General features: G+C 45.0%; 1 protein-coding gene across 1 annotated transcript in view; it reads right to left on the minus strand.

The window, feature by feature from the left end:
* Nucleotides 1-20,000, minus strand: part of LOC109989565 (adhesion G protein-coupled receptor E5) — a 20,941-nt gene that overhangs the window by 896 nt on the left and 45 nt on the right. The window contains exons 1-17 of the mRNA XM_065953985.1: nucleotides 19,430-20,000; nucleotides 15,512-15,586; nucleotides 14,978-15,127; nucleotides 14,474-14,602; nucleotides 13,591-13,734; nucleotides 12,769-12,818; nucleotides 12,544-12,654; nucleotides 12,245-12,398; nucleotides 12,046-12,165; nucleotides 11,756-11,952; nucleotides 11,498-11,665; nucleotides 10,115-10,309; nucleotides 8,189-8,406; nucleotides 7,956-8,114; nucleotides 5,072-5,240; nucleotides 4,878-4,979; nucleotides 1-1,674 (exon numbers count right to left, since the gene is read on the minus strand). The exon at nucleotides 1-1,674 is cut by the window's left edge and continues 896 nt beyond it; the exon at nucleotides 19,430-20,000 is cut by the window's right edge and continues 45 nt beyond it. Coding sequence (XP_065810057.1) covers nucleotides 1,633-1,674; nucleotides 4,878-4,979; nucleotides 5,072-5,240; nucleotides 7,956-8,114; nucleotides 8,189-8,406; nucleotides 10,115-10,309; nucleotides 11,498-11,665; nucleotides 11,756-11,952; nucleotides 12,046-12,165; nucleotides 12,245-12,398; nucleotides 12,544-12,654; nucleotides 12,769-12,818; nucleotides 13,591-13,734; nucleotides 14,474-14,602; nucleotides 14,978-15,127; nucleotides 15,512-15,586; nucleotides 19,430-19,460 — 2,214 coding nt within the window. The 5' untranslated portion in view covers nucleotides 19,461-20,000 and the 3' untranslated portion in view covers nucleotides 1-1,632. The remainder of the gene's footprint in view (nucleotides 1,675-4,877; nucleotides 4,980-5,071; nucleotides 5,241-7,955; nucleotides 8,115-8,188; nucleotides 8,407-10,114; nucleotides 10,310-11,497; nucleotides 11,666-11,755; nucleotides 11,953-12,045; nucleotides 12,166-12,244; nucleotides 12,399-12,543; nucleotides 12,655-12,768; nucleotides 12,819-13,590; nucleotides 13,735-14,473; nucleotides 14,603-14,977; nucleotides 15,128-15,511; nucleotides 15,587-19,429) is intronic.

Consider the following 20,000-nt stretch of genomic DNA (forward strand, 5'->3'; position numbering starts at 1 on the left):
CCCTCTTTAAGATGATCCTGTGGGACGATGTGCTGGATTCTCATTTTAATTAACTAAAAGTGAAAATTACTGTAAAACGTCTTTGAATAGCACAGGTTTTTATTTCCTTCAGTCTTTTTTGATCTGCAAACTATCCATCACTAAATACATCTTCATGAGTCAGAACCTTCAGAAACACCAGGCCTGTAAAGGGACCGGGTCTAACATTATGCTTCTATTAGAAGTTTTACGGTAAAAAACAAACTAATGTTCTAAACTCCCGTGTGATTTCATACTTTATATCCCTGAGCACTAGGTGTTTGTCGAGGCTTAAATAGATTCCATAAACAGAGTTTGAAAGCAGGAAGCTGTATGTTTATCTGAAGGGAGGCTCTGTGTTTGTTTGTTGGGCGGGATCTGTTTTCTTTCTGATAATGTCATCAAAATGCATCTCTATAAATATGAGTCAGATATCAGATTTAAAAAACATCTACACCTGATTGGTCTTTTGTTTAAACAGAAGAAATGACATGATGGTAACGCCATGACAAGACGTAACGCCATGACACGACCTGACACTAGATGACGGTAACAACATGATATGGCATTGACGGCATGACGGTAACATGAGGAACACTGAAGTCGTTGTCTCTTTAACTGATAACAGAAAACATCCACTGTTATCTTTAATACAGCACAGACTGTCTCCCACATTATGTACACATTGAAGTCCTTGTGAAAAATAAATAATCTATACGAGTATCATTTTGGATCTCTCTAATACAGCTTATATGAGGATTGTGATATTCTACAATTCATTTATCAGACGCTTTTATCCAAAGAGACGAACATCTGAGAGTAAAAAACAAACAAGTAGAGAGAGAGGAAGAAAAAACATCAGGAAGTGCAAACAAACTGTCCGAGCGGACACACAGGTACTGACAGGAAGTGACCAGAGACAGAGCACAGGTACTGTCAGGAAGTGACCAGAGGCAGAGCACAGGTGCTGACAGGAAGTGAACAGAGACAGAGCACAGGTACTGTCAGGAAGTGACCAGAGGCAGAGCACAGGTGCTGACAGGAAGTGAACAGAGACAGAGCACAGGTGCTGACAGGAAGTGACCAGAGGCAGCGCACAGGTGCTGACAGGAAGTGACCAGAGCTGCTGACAGGAAGTGACCAGAGGCAGAGCACAGGTGCTGACAGGAAGTGACCAGAGGCAGAGCACAGGTGCAGATAGGAAGTGCAAATAAACAGCTTTAAGTCTGATCAGACACAGATATGATTTGAATGAACCAAAAACAAACATGAAATATTTCACTTGACGAGGTGCTATGAGACGTGTGCGACTTGTTGTCTGCGCCCATAAAGTTATTTTACTTCAAGAGGTGTATTAACCCTTCAGGACTCTATCAGTGAGAAACACATTTAACGAACTGTTTCCCATCAAGCACCTCAATCGTCGACAACTTTGGAGGATTTAGCTTCATGGTTTTTGAGCTGTCAAACATTCTTAATTTCATTTGTAGCTTTAAAGTGACAACAAAACTTTAAACTGATTTCTTGTCTTTCCCTCTGAAGGGACATGAATTTAAAGATGGAGGCTAACTGAGCCCAGGAAGGTTAAAGGGCTCTTCGGTGGGGAGAAGAGCTTCAGATTTGGGACTCTCCTGTGTGCTGCCCACTGCCAGAAGCCTACAAGAAGAAGAAGACAGGTATTAGACAGAGTGCTGTATGGTAGAGTTTGAAGGGCTCTACTGACTTTCTAATAGAATCACAGTCACACTAAATCATGTTCTTTCAGAGTACACTGTTAAAGGACACTCAGACAATGATGAGTATTTTCTTTGTTCTGGTCTCAGACCCTGCAGGAGGTTTTTAGACTGGAACCTCCACACAAGTCTTAAACATATGAAAGATATGAAGATCAATTCAACATCATTCAAGTCTCCATGAAACCGGACTGAGAGAGTCTCTAACGGCTGTTTCTAACTGAAACAGGAGAGAGCCCACACAAGAGAGAAGGCGGGACATCACGTTCCACAAAGCTTTTTAATTAGTCCAAAAAAAGCAAGTATTCGCTGCTGATTGCAGGACGAGTCAGCCGACATTTGAAGAGGAAATCTGGAAGATAATGTTCTATGTAGAAATACTCAGAAGAAAATTTCCTTCAATATATTTGTCAGATCAAAGAATGTTGAATGCTGGACTCCTTCAGCACTTTCTTTATATTTCATTATAATTATTATTCTGTGTTTTATAATCTACTCTTCCTCACTCTATTTAACAGGTCTGTGTTTTTAACTGTCTAGTGTCCTCTCTCTCTCTCTCTCTCTCTCTCTCTCTCTCTCTCTCTCATGCATCCTGTTCTCCTTTTATTGATGTTTCTGTCTCCCTCTGATTGGACCAGGACAGCGTTTCTCTCCCTTGTATGCTCAGAGTTTTTTCATGGAGGTGACAGTAAAATAAATCTTGGATTAAAACGAGGAACATACGGGGAACACTTCAAGAGTTAGGGTGAATGGACATACATCAGGGAGCTTTAATCTGAATAGAGGAACTAGACAGGGCTGTCCCCTTTCTCCTCTGTTATTTGCTATCAGTATAGAGCCTTTAGTTGAAATGATAAGGGAGAACCCCAAGATAATAGGAATATCAGATGGCGGAGGGACACATAAAATTTTGCTGTATGCTGACGATGTTATTTTATATATTGATAACCCCCTGTGCTCTATCCCAGCCCTTTTAGATAGCTTACATGAATTCGGGGAAGTATCCGGTTACAAAATTAATGAAACTAAATCAGAAGCTATGATGCTTGTTGGCAGGTGGCCTTCTCAACTGGACAAAAAAGTTACATTTAACTGATCAGCACAAGGCTTTAGATACTTAGGCATAATGATTACTCCAGATACCTCAGAATTATTTAAAGCTAATTATGGTAGACTGATTGCTCAGATAAGGTTAGACTTGGCTAGGTGGGAGATTCTCCCGCTCTCACTTATTGGAAGAATTGAAACAGTCAGAATGAATGTACTTCCTCGACTGTTGTACCTCTTCCAGTCTTTGCCTATATGGATTTCAGGCTCTACCTTTAAAACATTAGATAAAATGATTTCTACATTTATCTGGCAAAGGAAGAGACCTAGGATTCGACAGAAGTTGTTACATTACCCTAAAAAACAAGGAGGTCTTAATTTACCGAATTTGAAATTATACTACTGGGCGGCACAACTTCGTGGGATGGTCGAATGGGTAATACAAGACGAGGAGACAAAATGGCTTGAACTAGAAAAACATGCATGCCCACGGGTACCTCTTGAGACAATACCATTCTTAGAACAAATGAAATGGAAGAAACTTAAGATAAAAAATGAATGGATGAATTGTACTCAAAAGGTCTGATTTCAAGTTAGGAAAATGATAGGCGCGCCGTTAACAATATCTAGAGCGGTCAAAATCACAAAAAACGTAAAACAAAAAAGCCAAATAAATTAGATACAAGGTTCAACACTTGGGCAGAAAAAGGCCTTGTGATCATAAACCAGTTATTTGAAGGTGAAACCCTAAAGTCATTTAAGCAATTACAGGATAAATTTAGTTTGTCCCCCAAGGATTTTTATTGATATTTACAACTAAGGAACTATTTAATGTCACACAATGGAGCTCCCTTAAACAACTGCCCACACCAATAGAGGACTTCCTGATGAGGAACATGGAAGAAAAGAATACTAAGAAAATAGTTTCATATATGTACAGATATTTACAGGCACCATGCTCAGGAAATTCTGTTGATGTGAAAGAAAGGTGTGGGAGTGGGAGGTATGTGTGTGAAGTGGGGCATAAGATAACTAACGGTCCAACTTGGAAAGAATTCAGTTGGAAATTAAGAATGGGATACTTCAAGACACCGTTTATAATATCAAAATATGACAGAAGTAAGACAAATTTATGCTGGAGGAACTGTAAACAGGTGGGAGATCATACTCACATCTTTTGGGACTGTCCCAAACTGAAATCATTTAGGGAAGGGATTCAAGCAGAAATACGAACCATCCTAGGAGTAGATTTACCGCTTACAGCGTCATATTTCATCATAGGTTTAATACCGGAGGGAGTGATGGATAAAGGAAAGGCCCGGTGACTACACATCCTTCTTCTGGGGGCGAGGAAAATGATAACCATATCCTGGCTTAGACCTCTACCTCCCACCCTTCTCCAATGGAGAGAAAGGCTAGAGAGGGTTTACTTGATGGAGAAAATAACAGCGAAACTCCATCTGAAAATGGATTTGTTTGTGGTTCTATGGGCTCCTGTCATTGCTTACCTTAATTTACCGATAGAGTAAGAGACCAGTTTACATAATCTCAATTTATTTAAAAGAAAACATTATGTATATTTCGTCTGGTTTATTTGGGACTTGTCAGTAGACATATTTATAGAGATGTATGTGAAAGGTTAACAATTGCTTGTGTGTGTATGGACAGATATAGCTGATGCCTGCTTTGAAGAAGCAATTTTTTCCCTCTACTTGTCAAGAGTCTCCTCTTTGTGCGGATGAAGATGTTGCCATGAGTTTTTATTTGTGTTTTATTTTATTTTTTTATATGTTTGCCAAACTGTAAATAATTCTTGTAAAATTATTACCATGTTTCACCAACTGAGATATGTAAATATAAATGTGTAAAATATTGAATACAATAACTGTTTGAATAAAGAATGTTAAAAAAAAATAAATAAATAAATAAAAAACGAGGAACATGTTTCATTTCATGGAGACTTAAAAATAAGTAATGGAGTAAACATAACTCACCTTAAACTAACTGATGCATTTACATCAACCTCCACTAATCATTGGATCATTATTAAAGCTGAGAGTCAGGTGACTTTCTGCTCACCTGTGACTGACTACTGGACGGATTTGTACTGCTGAAGTCTGAGTATCTCTTCTTCTGTGATGTGCAGATACAGGACAGGAAATGGGCGTACTCCTCTCTCACCTGCAGAGGGCAGCAAACATCAAGAATAAATATTTTGTAATGCAATCCACTGTGATGACTCAGGAACACACACACACCTGTTTCTATCTTACCTGTTTAGACAGCAGACAATGCATAATGAAGACCAGCGCCCCCTGCAGGCTGTTCAGGATAGTGAAGACATAAGCTACCACTATGGGGCCCTCTTCAAACAGGAAGGCCCCGAAGACCCACATCAGACCCAGTATGCACATCTGGGCGATCGCGGTCACTGTGAATGCTCTGCAGAGGGAAGGGGAGGACCGGGGGGGGGGGGGGGGGGGGGGAGGACGGGAGGAGGGGGGGGTAGTGGTCAGAGAAAGGGCAACAGATAGAGAATGTAAGGAGAGATTAACAAGTGCCTCAGACGATGACTCAGTTACCAGAGCAGACTCAGACGAGGAGCAGGGACTCTTAGACTCTTAGAGGAGCAGGGACTCTTAGAGGAACAGGGACTCTTAGACTCTTAGAGGGGCAGGGACTCTTAGAGGAACAGGGACTCTTAGACTCTTAGAGGAGCAGGGACTCTTAGAGGAACAGGGACTCTTAGACTCTTAGAGGAGCGGGGACTCTTAGAGGAACAGGGACTCTTAGACTCTTAGAGGAGCGGGGACTCTTAGAGGAGCGGGGACTCTTAGAGGAGCAGGGACTCTTAGAGGAACAGGGACTCTTAGACTCTTAGAGGAGCAGGGACTCTTAGAGGAACAGGGACTCTTAGAGGAACAGGGACTCTTAGACTCTTAGAGGAGCAGGGACTCTTAGACTCTTAGAGGAACAGGGACTCTTAGACTCTTAGAGGAGCAGGGACTCTTAGAGGAACAGGGACTCTTAGACTCTTAGAGGAGCAGTGACTCTTAGAGGAACAGGGACTCTTAGACTCTTAGAGGAGCAGGGACTCTTAGAGGAACAGGGACTCTTAGAGGAACAGGGACTCTTAGACTCTTAGAGGAGCAGGGACTCTTAGACTCTTAGAGGAGCAGGGACTCTTAGAGGAACAGGGACTCTTAGACTCTTAGAGGAGCAGGGACTCTTAGAGGAACAGGGACTCTTAGACTCTTAGAGGAACAGGCACTCTTTTTTTTTTTTTTTTTAAAGATTTATTTTGGGCTTTTTCGTGCCTTTAATTCAGAGAGAGGACAGTGGATAGAGTCGGAAACCAGGGAGAGAGAGCTGGGAATGACATGCAGAAAGGGGCCAGGGGTGGAAGCGAACCCGGGCCTACCGCTCGAGACGAGAGTCTCAATACATGGAACGCGCCCGGAACAGGCACTCTTAGACTCTTAGAGGAGCAGGGACTCTTAGAGGAGCAGGGACTCTTAGACTCTTAGAGGAGCAGGGACTCTTAGAGTCTGAAGAGGAGCATGGACTCTTAGAGGAGCAGGGACTCTTAGACTCTTAGAGGAGCAGGGACTCTTAGACTCTTAGAGGAGCAGGGACTCTTAGAGTCTGAAGAGGAGCATGGACTCTTAGAGGAGCAGGGACTCTTAGACTCTTAGAGGAGCAGGGACTCTTAGACTCTTAGAGGAGCAGGGACTCTTAGAGTCTGAAGAGGAGCATGGACTCTTAGAGGAGCATGGACTCTTAGAGTCTGAAGAGGAGCATGGACTCTTAGAGGAGCAGGGACTCTTACAGTCTGAAGAGAAACAGGGACTCTTAGACTCATAGAGGAGCAGGGACTCTTAGAGGAGCAAGGTGTCTTAGAGGAGCAGGGACTCTTAGAGGAGCAGGGACTCTTAGAGGACCAGGGACTCTTAGAGGACCAGGGACTCTTAGAGTCTGAAGAGGAGCAGGGACTCTTAGAGGAGCAGGGACTCTTAGAGTCTGATGAGGAGCAGGGACTCTTAGACTCTTAGAGGAGCAGGGACTCTTAGAGTCTGATGAGGAGCAGGGACTCTTAGACTCTTAGAGGAGCAGGGACTCTTAGAGTCTGAAGAGGAGCAGGGACTCTTAGACTCTTAGAGGAGCAGGGACTCTTAGAGTCTGATGAGGAGCAGGGACTCTTAGACTCTTAGAGGAGCAGGGACTCTTAGAGTCTGATGAGGAGCAGGGACTCTTAGACTCTTAGAGGAGCAGGGACTCTTAGAGTCTGAAGAGGAGCAGGGACTCTTAGACTCTTAGAGGAGCAGGGACTCTTAGAGTCTGATGAGGAGCAGGGACTCTGAGAGTCTGATGAGGAGCAGGGAGTCTTAGACTCTGAGAGGAGCATGGACTCTTAGAGTCTGATGAGGAGCAGGGATTCTTAATGTCTGATGAGGAGCAGGGACTCTTAGAGTCTGACGCTTTATGAACTCATTTTTGTCTATTGATGGTGAAGAAGTGGTTAATAAAAGACACACTGTTTTAAAAACCGCTCTCAGGAAATGTTCTCATCTTTGACCTCTTAGGTTGTTTATTTCTTTTCCCATGAACAACTCTAATCATGATACACGCTGAGATAAAGAAGAGATTTAAAACGTTATGAGATCAGAACGATGGAATAGGGATCTTCAGACTCAGAAGCTGTTCATATCTAGATCACATCAGGAGGACTGCCCCGGGTGAGAACGGGACACGATCACTGACTGAAACCTTTTGATTATTTGATTATTTGAAATCTGCTCCCTTAGTTTGAGCCTTCCCAGGACTAACTGAAGGTCACTGATGGTGATCGCTGGATCATAGATGGATTGTTTTCATTCCAGCTCAAACTTGTCTGACATGTTTATACAGTTTAAACTATTAAAGCATGGGCGGCAGTAAGAAAAAGAAGTTGGGCAAAAATTCCCATCATTAGAAATCAGTGTGGCGACTATGAAAACATTCTGCACATTCTTCTCTCGTTCTTTCCATCCATGCTTTTCTCCTGAAGCGAGCGCCGTCTGGCCAACATGTGTTCCAGCTGAGTGTTTGTTTGAAGGTCGGCCCAGGGTCACTCCAGTATTACTACATCACATGAACATCAAGCACACATGGACTGACCTGACTTTGTGCAGCTTGGAGAGGTCAGGGTTGAGGCTGGAGAACTTCTGAGCGAGCTTCCAGACGGTGATGATGAAGAAGAAGATGTTGAGGATGATGATGAGGCACACGGGGCCGAAGAAGCTCCAGATGAGGCCGTCACTCAGAGACAGCCAGCAGCTGTTAGCAAGAAGGAAACACATGGTCATGATCACATAACAGCAGCTCTGAGGAGTAATGTAGTAAACACTCACTGCTGGTCAGTGCCGTATCCCGCAGGCCGAATGATGGCTGACAGGATGAGGATCACCAGAGGGGCCCCGTAACCAGCCATGAATAAGTAGAGGGGCCGGATGGTGGCGTTGAACACCAGGACCACCATACGGTACAGCTGCACCCCCTCTAACAGCATCCAGGTAAACACTCCCAGGAAGAAGAAATGAAGCATGGCTGCAACCAACCTGCAGCCACCCTGCAAATTAAACGACCGCGAGAAGAAAGAGTCAAGCTGAGGTCAGGACAAGACAACGCGTTCAATATGAAACGTCTTCAGAAACACCCGAGAGTCAAACTTTATTTATTCTTATTTATTTATTTGTTTATTTTTGACAGGGACAGTGTACAGCCAATTAACTGTACCAGAGTTAGCTATAAGCTACATCTGTAGTCCCTGGGCAGGAGACAGAGACAACGTCTCTGTGAAGAAATAAAACATACACTAACATCTTCACAACAGTAAGACAGTACACAACCACTGAACAATGGCATTACACTAGTCCACAGTGAAATTCATACATTATATTAAAACAATAATAGGCTAAGAGCACTTAACTTAAAAAAATACACAAAAAAAACCACAGCTATACGGCAACATACTGTATATCTCCAATGCACCACAACAACAAAGCCATAATAATATACTGTATCAATACGCTACAACATTATCAAACATAGTTCATGAAAAAGTGTTTATGTGTGATGAGGACACGATTGAGTTGATTTGAGCCATGATTTGATTTTAAATTTAAATTCAGCAAAGCTATGGCACTCTCTGATTTTAGCCGGTATGGAGTTCCAAAAATGTGTAGCTCTAATAGAAACGGCTGATTTGCCAAACTCAGAGGATCTGTGCTGTATAACACAATCCCTTCTGTTGGCACTCCTAGTTGTTCTTCCTCCATCCGCACGCGGTGATATGAACTAATAATTAATAACTTTATACACTAGACAAGCATCAGCAAGAACCACAACATTGTCAAAGGTTAGGAGGTTATACCTCTGAATGATGTTACAGTACAGGGTTTGGAGAGGGGCGAGTGTTGTTTTACCTGCTTGCGACCAGCTTGTGATACAATATGACGTGTGAGAAAATCATTGAGCGCACATATAGCTTTGCTGCATTAATGGGTAACTGGTTTCGGATAAACCTGAAGTTCCTTAGGTTAAATTTTATAGTGTTACACAGTTGTTTCACGTTTCTTTAAAGACAGTTGCGAGTGCATTAGGATTCCTAGGTATTTATAATGTGAGACTGTCTGTATCCTTTCACCTTTCATCCTTTAGTCATGTTAGAAAAGTTACACTAAAATCCTGAAACACTGGGGGGTGATGTGTGAGATCAAATGGAGGATTTTTCCACCCAGACTTTACCCAGAATGCCTCCTGCCAGCCGCCTGCGTGAACACAGCCGCTCATATTCAGGAACATTTACAACGAGGTGCTGAGAGGATTATATCGTCTGCTTCTTATTCGATGTTCTTTACCTCTCATTGGTTCATTCAGTGAATATATTAAAATACACATTGTGATGACTGAAATATTGAAATGAAGCCAAAGTTCCCCAAAGCAGAACCTCTTTCCATCAGTGGTTAAGACCCGGGTACAACATCTGGGGTTCATTCACAACCAGGAAGTCCAAACAAACACCCAATGAGGTCACATTGTTCTAATCCTCCTTCTTCTTCTTCTGGGTCTGAAAATGTTTACTTGTGGTCTTTGTTTGCCTCACAATAACCGCCTGTGTCTTCACCTTCACCACGTGGCAGGAAGTGGTACAGAGGTTACAGAAACGCTCTGACGTCAATGTGTAACCTTCTCTTATTAACTATGCTCTCCTTTGCGGAGTGCAAACAGGAACACCCATGTAAATAACTTTCCCATTAAAGTAACCACAGTCATACCTCAGGTTTGGTTTGTGAGATGCCCGCCAGAAAGACGAGGTCGGCCATGAAGAGGCAGACACACAGGTGCAGGTGGATGGTGGTTCGAGTCCCTTGTATGGAGCGGCAGAACTTGAAGGTGAGGATGCAGAGGAGGAGACTCAGCAGGGACACGGTCAGTCCCACCTTAGTGATCAGGAGGAGCCCGAAGGTGTGCTGTGAGGAGGAGACACATCAGGAGGTTTAATCTGTGTACTGACATGTGAAGAAGAGAGGAAGACGTTTACAGACATATTCATCATGTGAAGGCCAACGTAACAGAATGATTAAAGTCTTTATTTGTAATAATTCCTCAGTAAAACAGGAGGTCCACTAGTTTCACTCCTCAGGGCTCGCCCTCTCTCTCTCTCCTCTCTCTCTCTCCTCTGTCTCTCGCTCTCTCTCTCTCTCCTCTCTCTCTCTCCTCTCCCTCTCTCCCTCTCTCTCTCTCTCTCTCTATCCTCTCTCTCTCTCCTCTCTTTCTCTCTCTCTCCTCTCTCTCTCTCTCTCTCCCTCTCTCTCCTCTCTCTCTCTCCCTTTCTCTCCTCTCTCTCTCTCCTCTCTCTCCCCCTCTCTCTCTCTCTCTCTCTCTCTCTCCTCTCTCTTCAGGTTTGCTTTGTTTGCTGCACACTTGCGTCTCTGACTGTCAGCTGGGTTTCATCTATGAAGATCGTCAGTGTGTGGGTAAGTCTCCATCTGAGCGGTTCATTAGGACGGCTGCTCCAGAAACGATATGAAACACCTCTTAATGAAGACTTGACCTGACCTCGACATTTTCTCTCTGTCTAAGCCAGTCTCTAACATCCGGCAGGTAGGCTAGCTTATCTTGCTAACGGGACCTGCTGCGTAACGACTGGTAGGCTAGCTTATCATGCTAACAGGACCTGCTGCGTAACGACAGGTAGCCTAGCTTATCTTGCTAACGGGACCTGCTGCGTAACGACAGGTAGGCTAGCTTATCATGCTAACGGGACCTGCTGCGTAACGACTGGTAGGCTAGCTTATCATGCTAACAGGACCTGCTGCGTAACGACAGGTAGCCTAGCTTATCATGCTAACGGGACCTGCTGCGTAACGACAGGTAGGCTAGCTTATCTTGCTAACGGGACCTGCTGCGTAACGACAGGTAGGCTAGCTTATCATGCTAACGGGACCTGCTGCGTAACGACAGGTAGCCTAGCTTATCTTGCTAACGGGACCTGCTGCATAGCGACAGGTAGGCTAGCTTATCATGCTAACGGGACCTGCTGCGTAACGACTGGTAGGCTAGCTTATCATGCTAACGGGACCTGCTGCATAACGACTGGTAGGCTAGCTTATCTTACTAGCGGGACCTGCTGCGTAACGACAGGTTCATGTTCTTACCTTCATATCATAGCGTGCCATTAGCACCGCGAAGCTGCTCAGATGTTCACATGAACACACTGTGTGTGTGCTGTTCGACTGCTGCTGATAGCAACCATGTGTGGACCAGGCTCCTCCCTCAGTCCAGAACGCACAGATGAAGCTGACATCAGGAGACTTTTCTGTGTCCTGCACAAAGAACCAAAGCGTTATCATGAAAGGCTCTATCGTCGAGTCATGCTAACGTTGATCTGAGACACGGAGGGAAGGGGGGGCTACCAGATGTCTCAGGGTGATGTTGACTGGGCTGCTCAGATTCTGGGGGTCGGGGTTAGACACAACAACTGAGACGACTCTGGAGAAGATCTGAAAGGAGGGATCCACACCGTCTTTTTCATATCCTGAGAGCTTCTCAAAGGACCCGTTTATGGTCTTCTCAAGGTTCTTATAGGTCAACAGCGCCGCCATAGCGTAACCTGTAAAAGAAGAGGAGAAGGACGAGGCATGAAGTCAAAGGATGTAGAGGAACACTTGTCAAAGAGAAGAAATGAGACGATAAAGAGATGTACCAGGGTACGATCCTGTCCCTGCTGCTGTCATCCAGTCAGTGTCTAGACGAGTGTTCTCATTGGTCAGATGGATGGATCCCGTGGGTGGAGTCTGTCCTCTTTGCACCGCGACCTCCACCTCTATTTGGACAGATATTTCCCATTTAACACTTGAACTTATGAAAGTACAGAATGCAGACTGAGCTCTGCACTCGGTCACCTGTCATGCTGGTCTCTATCTTAGTATGGTTTCCTTTGAGCTGTGGACCGATGACCCTGACGGAGTTCTCCACCGCGTCGAGCAGCCCACTCACGGCCTCGCTGCTGTCCAGGTGATGAGGAGACAAGATGGCGTCAGTCGCTGTGAAGAGTTTCTGTAAGAGTAGCAGAAACAGGAGGCAGGAAATGAAGACCCCGATGTGTGTGTGTGTGTGTGTGTGTGTGTGTGTGTGTGTGTGTGTGTGTGTGTGTGTGTGTGTGTGTGTGTGTGTGTGTGTGTGTGTGTGTGTGTGCCTGGACCTGCAGCAGCTCCTCTCCGTCAGCCTTCCCTCCACTCGCAGTAGTCGAGTTGGAAAGAGCCAAACAGCTGTTCCTCATCATGGACAAAATGTCAGCCAGGCCTCCGAGCGACTGAGAGACAGAGAATAACTGTTCAGCTCTCTCTCTCTAAAAGTCAAACATGATGAACTGTACAGGGCCTAAGGCTTGACCCAGTACATTAAGGAACAGGTGTGAAGAGTTTACCTGAGCGTGTGAGGTCGTACTGTCGGGACTGAAGGTGTCACAGTCCAGCTCTAAATGAGACAGAGACCGTGAGAACATGTGAATATCAAACACACCTCACATCTATGTATGGCGTGGAGTCTGAACAGGAAGTAGATTAAAGTCAGAGCGAGTCTCAAAGTAGAGAGGAAACAGAACTGGACCATGAAGCTCCAGCTTCAGAGCGGTTTCATGCACGCCATTAAGACCCTCACCTAAACAGCAGACCCTCACCTGAGCTGCAGACCCTCACCTGAGTTGCAGACCCTCACCTGAGTTGCAGACCCTAACCTGAACAGCAGACCCTCACCGTAGCTGCAGACCCTCACCTGAACAGCAGACCCTCACCTGAGCTGCAGACCCTCACCTGAGCTGCAGACCCTCACCTGAGTTGCAGACCCTAACCTGAACAGCAGACCCTCACCGTAGCTGCAGACCCTCACCTGAACAGCAGACCCTCACCTGAGCTGCAGACCCTCACCTGAACAGCAGACCCTCACCTGAGCTGCAGACCCTCACCTGAACAGCAGACCCTCACCGTAGCTGCAGACCCTCACCTGAACAGCAGACCCTCACCTGAGCTGCAGACCCTCACCTGAACAGCAGACCCTCACCTGAACAGCAGACCCTCACCTGAGCTGCAGACCCTCACCTGAACAGCAGACCCTCACCTGAGCTGCAGACCCTCACCTGAGCTGCAGACCCTCACCTGAGTTGCAGACCCTAACCTGAACAGCAGACCCTCACCGTAGCTGCAGACCCTCACCTGAACAGCAGACCCTCACCTGAGCTGCAGACCCTCACCTGAGCACGGCGTCCTCTCGTTGTTATAGTTGGTGAATCCTTTGGGACACTTGCACCAGAAGCTCCCCTCGGTGTTCTTGCAGGTCCCCTCTGCTCCACAGATGATTTCTCCTCTCCTCTCAGTTTCATTGCACTCGTTAATATCTGAGAGAAAGAAAAGAAGATCACATCGATGATCACATCGATTTAACAAGACAGACCGACAATGAACCAGATGTCAGCGAATGACGTAAGACGGTTGTTCAGTTTGAGAAATTAGCTAAAATTTCAAGAAGGGGGAAGCAGGGGCAGTGATAGACTAGCAGTTATGTTGCACACCCCATGTAGGCTGGAGTCCGAGCAGAGGGCATGGGTTTAAATCCAAGCTTGGCCCTTTGCTGCATGTCAACCCACTCTCTCTCCCTACAACATGTTTCTCTCTTCAGGTGTCCTGTCAATAAAAAGGTCCAAAAAGTCACTTTTAAAGCAGCAGGGAGCAGCTGATTGTTCTGAGTTTGTATTCAGAGTTTAGAATGATAATCATTGACTCATGAGCTCTTGACAGGCAGCTTTTCATTGGAGGAAGCTGTGAGCTCTAGGATGTTTCTAAAGTTTGCCTCTTGCCCATTGGTCCAGAGGAGCTGCTGCTAGCATGCATTGTACTAGCGTGCATTAGCTTGCAGTGTAGGTACAAGCAGTAAATGTTCACACTACGTCCTGCAGGGGGCTTCTGGGGGAGATGAGCCAGTTTGAATGTTTACAAACATTTCTACTGCCTCCTCCTTTAATGCCAGAGAGCATCACTGATGTAACGAGCACAGACACACCTGCCTGAAGGACGGTGGAGGTGTGTTTCCTGATCTCAGCCCGACAGTTAAAATCGGCAAACATAAACACGACTCACCCACGCAGCTTCCAGCGCTGCTCGAGTATCTGCTGTAACCAGGACGGCAGGTGCAGTTGTAGCCCCCAATCGTGTTCCTGCAGTACGCACCTGGACCACATTTGTTAGTATCGAGGCACTCGTTGATATCTGACAAAGGAAAAAGACAAGATGAGTGCAGTGTGTCCATAGAGACACACCTGTAACACACACTCACACACACACACACACACCTGTAACACACACACACACCTGTAACACACACACAAACACACACACACACACACACACACACACACACACACACACACACACCTGTAACACACCTGTAACACACACACACACACACACACACACCTGTAACACACCTGTTACACACACACATACACACACACACACACCTGAAACATACACACACACACACACCTGTAACACACACACACACCTGTAACATACACACACACACACACCTGTTACACACACACACACCTGTAACACACACACACATGTGATACACAAACTGACCTTGGCACTGCCCGCTGAGTCCCGTGAAGTTGGCCGCCCCCTTCGTGTTCTTGTATCCCTCCAAACACTGACAGTAGAAGCTTCCCAGAGTGTTGAAACACTTTGTGTGTTTCCCACATTGATCTGTGTTTTCTGAGCACTCGTTCTCATCTGCAGGTCAAAGGTCAAACACAACAACAACAACATGTCACTATGACACATTTACAGACTTCTATGTGGTGCTGACCTCATGGATATTTGTAGTAATAATGTATATATAGTATAAATATATATATGTATGAATATAGTTGAAGGAGAATCCTCGGCTGCCTGTTTCCTGCACTCCGTCTAAAGAACGCCAGGTGATCGGACCGTCACTCCTCCTGGTTTCTGTTTTGTCATTTAGTGAATATGTTCAGAAGGTTTCATGTTTACATTTTTTATTTTCACTTTTAACATGAGAAAATGTCAAGGTCAGGTCAAGTCTTCATTAAGAGGTGTTTCATATCGTTTCTGGAGCAGCCGTCCTAATGAACCGCTCAGATGGAGACTTACCCACACACTGACGATCTTCATAGATGAAACCCAGCTGACAGTCAGAGACACAAGTGTGCAGCAAACAAAGCAAACCTGAAGAGAGAGGAGAGAGAGAGAGAGAGAGAGAGAGGCAGAGAGAGAGAGGGGGGAGAGAGAGAGAGAGGGGGAGAGTGAGAGAGAGAGCGAGAGTGGGTTCAGTGGCTTGCTCAAGGGCACCTCGGCAGTACTCAGGAAGTGCCCTGACAATTGACTTGAACCGGCGACCCTCCAGTTCCCAACCCAAGTCCCTAGAGACTGAGCTACTGCCGCCTCACAAACATGTCAATCTCAAAACAGGCAAAGAGGCGGAGCTTAAGCCTCCTGGCAAACAGCTACAACTGGACCTGTTCCACCCGTCAGTCACGCCAAGATTACAAAAATGTTTTAAAACTTAAAGGCGAAGCATGATCCAATCAGATGAGTTATTAAAACATACATATACTGTAAAGTACCAACAAAGAAAAGACTTAAGTAGACCAAGACCACGTCTGGAGCGAGGCTGCGAACACATTTATTCACCTGTAAAAACCAGCGTTTTAAAAATGGGGCCTAATGGGAGTTGAAGGCAGTCTCCAGTGGACACACGAGGAACTGCAGTTTTTGCACCTATTACTCATTAGCTTAATTTGAACCGTGCCCCTGACGCCTCGTTACCACTTACATATGTGACAGCTGACCTTGGATCTGTTAAAATACAGATGATGCCCCCTAGTGTCCAACATATGAAGTGCATGTCTTTACAGATGGATAGAAACCTGAGGCTATGAGGGAGGGGCTTATTCTCTCTTTTTTAACAAACTGATAAAGAGGATGAGTTTCAGATTCACAAAGAGTTAAAAATAGAAAAAGTTCTTTATAATCACAAACTCTTTAATCAACATCGACTGAATCAACGGGAATAACCTGTTGGCTCGTTAGCAGCCTGTTAGCTCAATGAACAGACTTCCTGCTGACCTCCTGTGCCGCTCATCAAACAGCAACGTAAACAAGAGAGCGGATCGTAGCGTGCAGGTTTCTTACAGGTTCTCTAGTCTGAAGCTTTTTATTGACACGTCTCACTCTCACTGAGGGGAAGCATGCAGCCAGTCAGCACACACCAACAGCTACGGTTAACCAACGTCATGGCAACACAAAAACATCACAACATCAACAGAAACTGCTCTGACCACAGCGGCAGCAGCAGCAGTTTCCAGTCCATCAATCTGTTCTGCTCTGGGAGTTACCGTCTCCTGTCGAGGTTTAACTCAGCCCTCAGATCTCCAGAACCGCAAACGAAGGAGGCGAAGTGACTAAACATCTTTGTGTGTCTGAACAGCAAACACAGACCCTAACAAGGCGACTGCTCCTCGGTTAGTCGTCTTTAGAATCAACCTGCCCTCCTCTAGTAAAGAGATGAACTCAGTTTTCTTTCTGTTGTTTCCACCTGGGTAACATGCTCATGACTCACTGTGTCTCTCTGTAACCACGAGTTCCTCTTGTCCATATTATACAATGAGACACTCTCATCCCTCCAATTATCAGTTAAATAAACAGAAATGAAAATGAGGTTTCCACTCTTGCCTCACGTGTTGCATGTTTCCTCTTTTATGCTCTTTTGATTCCATGTTTCCAAACGCAGCTGTCACATGATGACACCTCTCCACAGACACGTGTCGGTCTCTTTTTGACTCTCATGAAGGAAACAGCGCCCCCCGACTCAAAGTGTGAGCACTGCGTTTCCCTCACAATGAGTCCTCTGTTGTTGTGTGACGGAGCTCCCACACTAACTCCACTTTAGGAGAAGCAGTGAGTGTGACTTTAAGACTTCATAACAGGAGAACATAAAGAGACAAAGAGAGACTCTGTGCAGCTGACTCTAACCCAAAGTGCTGAATCAAAGAGTTTGTCTGTCTCACTTTTCTTTATAATAGATTTACTTCCTGTCTGACTTACTTCCTTTAGTTGAGTACGTTCACCTCCAAACATACATTAACCACTTATTATGTTATGATGGTTAAAGTCACTGTTGTGGTGGTTATGATGGTGATTATGGATGACCCAATACCAGTATTCGGCATCGGTCCAATGCCACCTTTAAGTACTGATACTCGTAAAACTACGCGGATACAACAGCACTGATACCACTTTACGGCGGGCGTGCACCTCTTTTCAGTTGAGTGGGTAGGCGGAGAGAAGCGAGATGTCAGTGGTGTGGAGATATTTCAGCGTAAACGATGACGACAAAAGAAGAGCAGACTGCAAACTTTGCACAAAGTGTAGCTGACGTGGTGTCAGTCGGATGTAAAATTGTTGGACATTTTAAGCATTCGGCATTAGCCTACTCCCGCCTGGAAGACATTCAGCTGCAGCTCAACCAGCCCGTAAGAAGACTCCAACAAGACGTGCAGACGCGCTGGAATAGCACGTACTACATCCTACAGTCTCTCACCGAGCAGAAGCAGCTCCCCAACAATCTTACAGCGCACCAGTGGACACTTCTGGAAAAAAACTTTGTGTGTTTTGGCTCCGTTTGAGAAGTTAACCCGAAAAGTGAGCTCGTCCGATGCTTTAGTATCAGATGTAATTCCTGCTGTGACCGTGCTTCAGAGACTTTTGGTTATGGTGGTAATGGTGGTTATGGTGGTTATGAAGGTTATGAAGGTTATGGTGGTAATGGTGGTTATGGTGGTAATGGTGGTTATGGTGGTAATGGTGGTTATGAAGGTTATGGTGGTTATGGTGGTAATGGTGGTAATGGTGGTTATGGTGGTTATGGTGGTAATGGTGGTTATGGTGGTAATGGTGGTTATGAAGGTTATGGTGGTTATGGTGGTAATGGTGGTAATGGTGGTTATGGTGGTTATGGTGGTTATGGTGGTAATGGTGGTTATGGTGGTTATGGTGGTAATGGTGGTTATGGTGGTTATGGTGGTAATGGTGGTTATGGTGGTTATGGTGGTAATGAAGGTTATGGTGGTTATGAAGGTTATGGTGGTTATGAAGGTTATGGTGGTTATGGTGGTAATGGTGGTTATGGTGGTTATGGTGGTAATGGTGGTTATGGTGGTTATGGTGGTTATGGTGGTAATGGTGGTTATGGTGGTTATGGTGCTAATGGTGGTTATGAAGGTTATGGTGGTTATGGTAGTTATGGTAGTTATGGAGGTTATGGTGGTAATGGTGGTTATGGTGGTTATGGTGGTTATGGTGGTTATGGTGGTAATGGTGGTTATGGTGGTTATGGTGCTAATGGTGGTTATGAAGGTTATGGTGGTTATGGTGGTAATGGTGGTAATGGTAGTTATGGTAGTTATGGAGGTTATGGTGGTTATGGTGATTATGGTGGTTATGATGGTTATGATGGTTTAAGTCACCGTTAAGATGGTTATGATGGTTTAAGTCACCGTTAAGATGGTTATGGTGGTTTAAGTCACCGTTATGATGGTTATGATGGTTTAAGTCACCGTTAAGATGGTTATGATGGTTTAAGTCACCGTTATTCAATTCAATTCAATTCAATTTATTTTGTATAGCGTCAACTCATAACAAGTGTTATCTCAAGACACTTTACAAAAAGCAGGTAAAATACCTTCCTCTTTGTCTGTTAACATTACAAAAGAGCAGGTAAAAAGACCTTACTCATTGTTATGATGGTTATGGTGGTTTAAGTCACCGTTATGATGGTTATGGTGGTTATTCTGATCTATAAGTGAAATAATTGTAAAATAAGTTGTGTGTCTGACTGAAACAGAAAGTCATATATTCTGAACAATGACACAATTACTAAACTTCCCCGTACATCTGCTTTTATTTTCTTTTTCTCATTCATCACACACACACACACACACACACACACACACACACACACACACACACACACACACACACACACACCCCCAGATTCATTGATAGACTTACCGAAGATAAGCAGCTCCTTCTTTGGCGCCATGATGTCAGAAACAAATAATCCGTGAGTAGTCGATGACTTTTGACCTAAACGGTGACTCAGCTGTAAACTGTGAAAGTTCGTTCTGTAGCTATAGATCGTTGAAATGAGAGTTTACATCCACACAGCAAAGGTTGTTTTTAATGTCCAGACTTCCTGAAGTCCCACGTTGATCAAATCCTCAGAACTGAAAAAGGAAGAAAATATCGTGTGTGTGTGTCAGGAAAGTAACTGTGAACCTTCACCAGCTTCTGCTTCCCTCCTCCGATTCACTCTCACTCTGAGCACGCCTCGCTCGCCCACTTGAATCCCCTCCCTCTCCCTCTCTCTCTCTCCCTCTCCCTCTCTCTCTCTCGCTCTCTCTCTCTCTCTCTCTCTTATCCGTGTGGCGTTGTCTCTCTCTCGTCACTCTTTCTCGCTTTGTTTCTTTCACTTCATAACTTTGCAGATGAGCACATTTCTCTCACTGACACCGTATCACATTACTCGCACTAACCCCCCCTCTGTCCACGCCGTCTTTCACATTTCCCTGTTACGCTCCAG

Source organism: Labrus bergylta, chromosome 1 (genome assembly GCF_963930695.1).
Source record: "Labrus bergylta chromosome 1, fLabBer1.1, whole genome shotgun sequence".
Classification (NCBI taxonomy): Eukaryota; Metazoa; Chordata; class Actinopteri; order Labriformes; family Labridae; genus Labrus; species Labrus bergylta.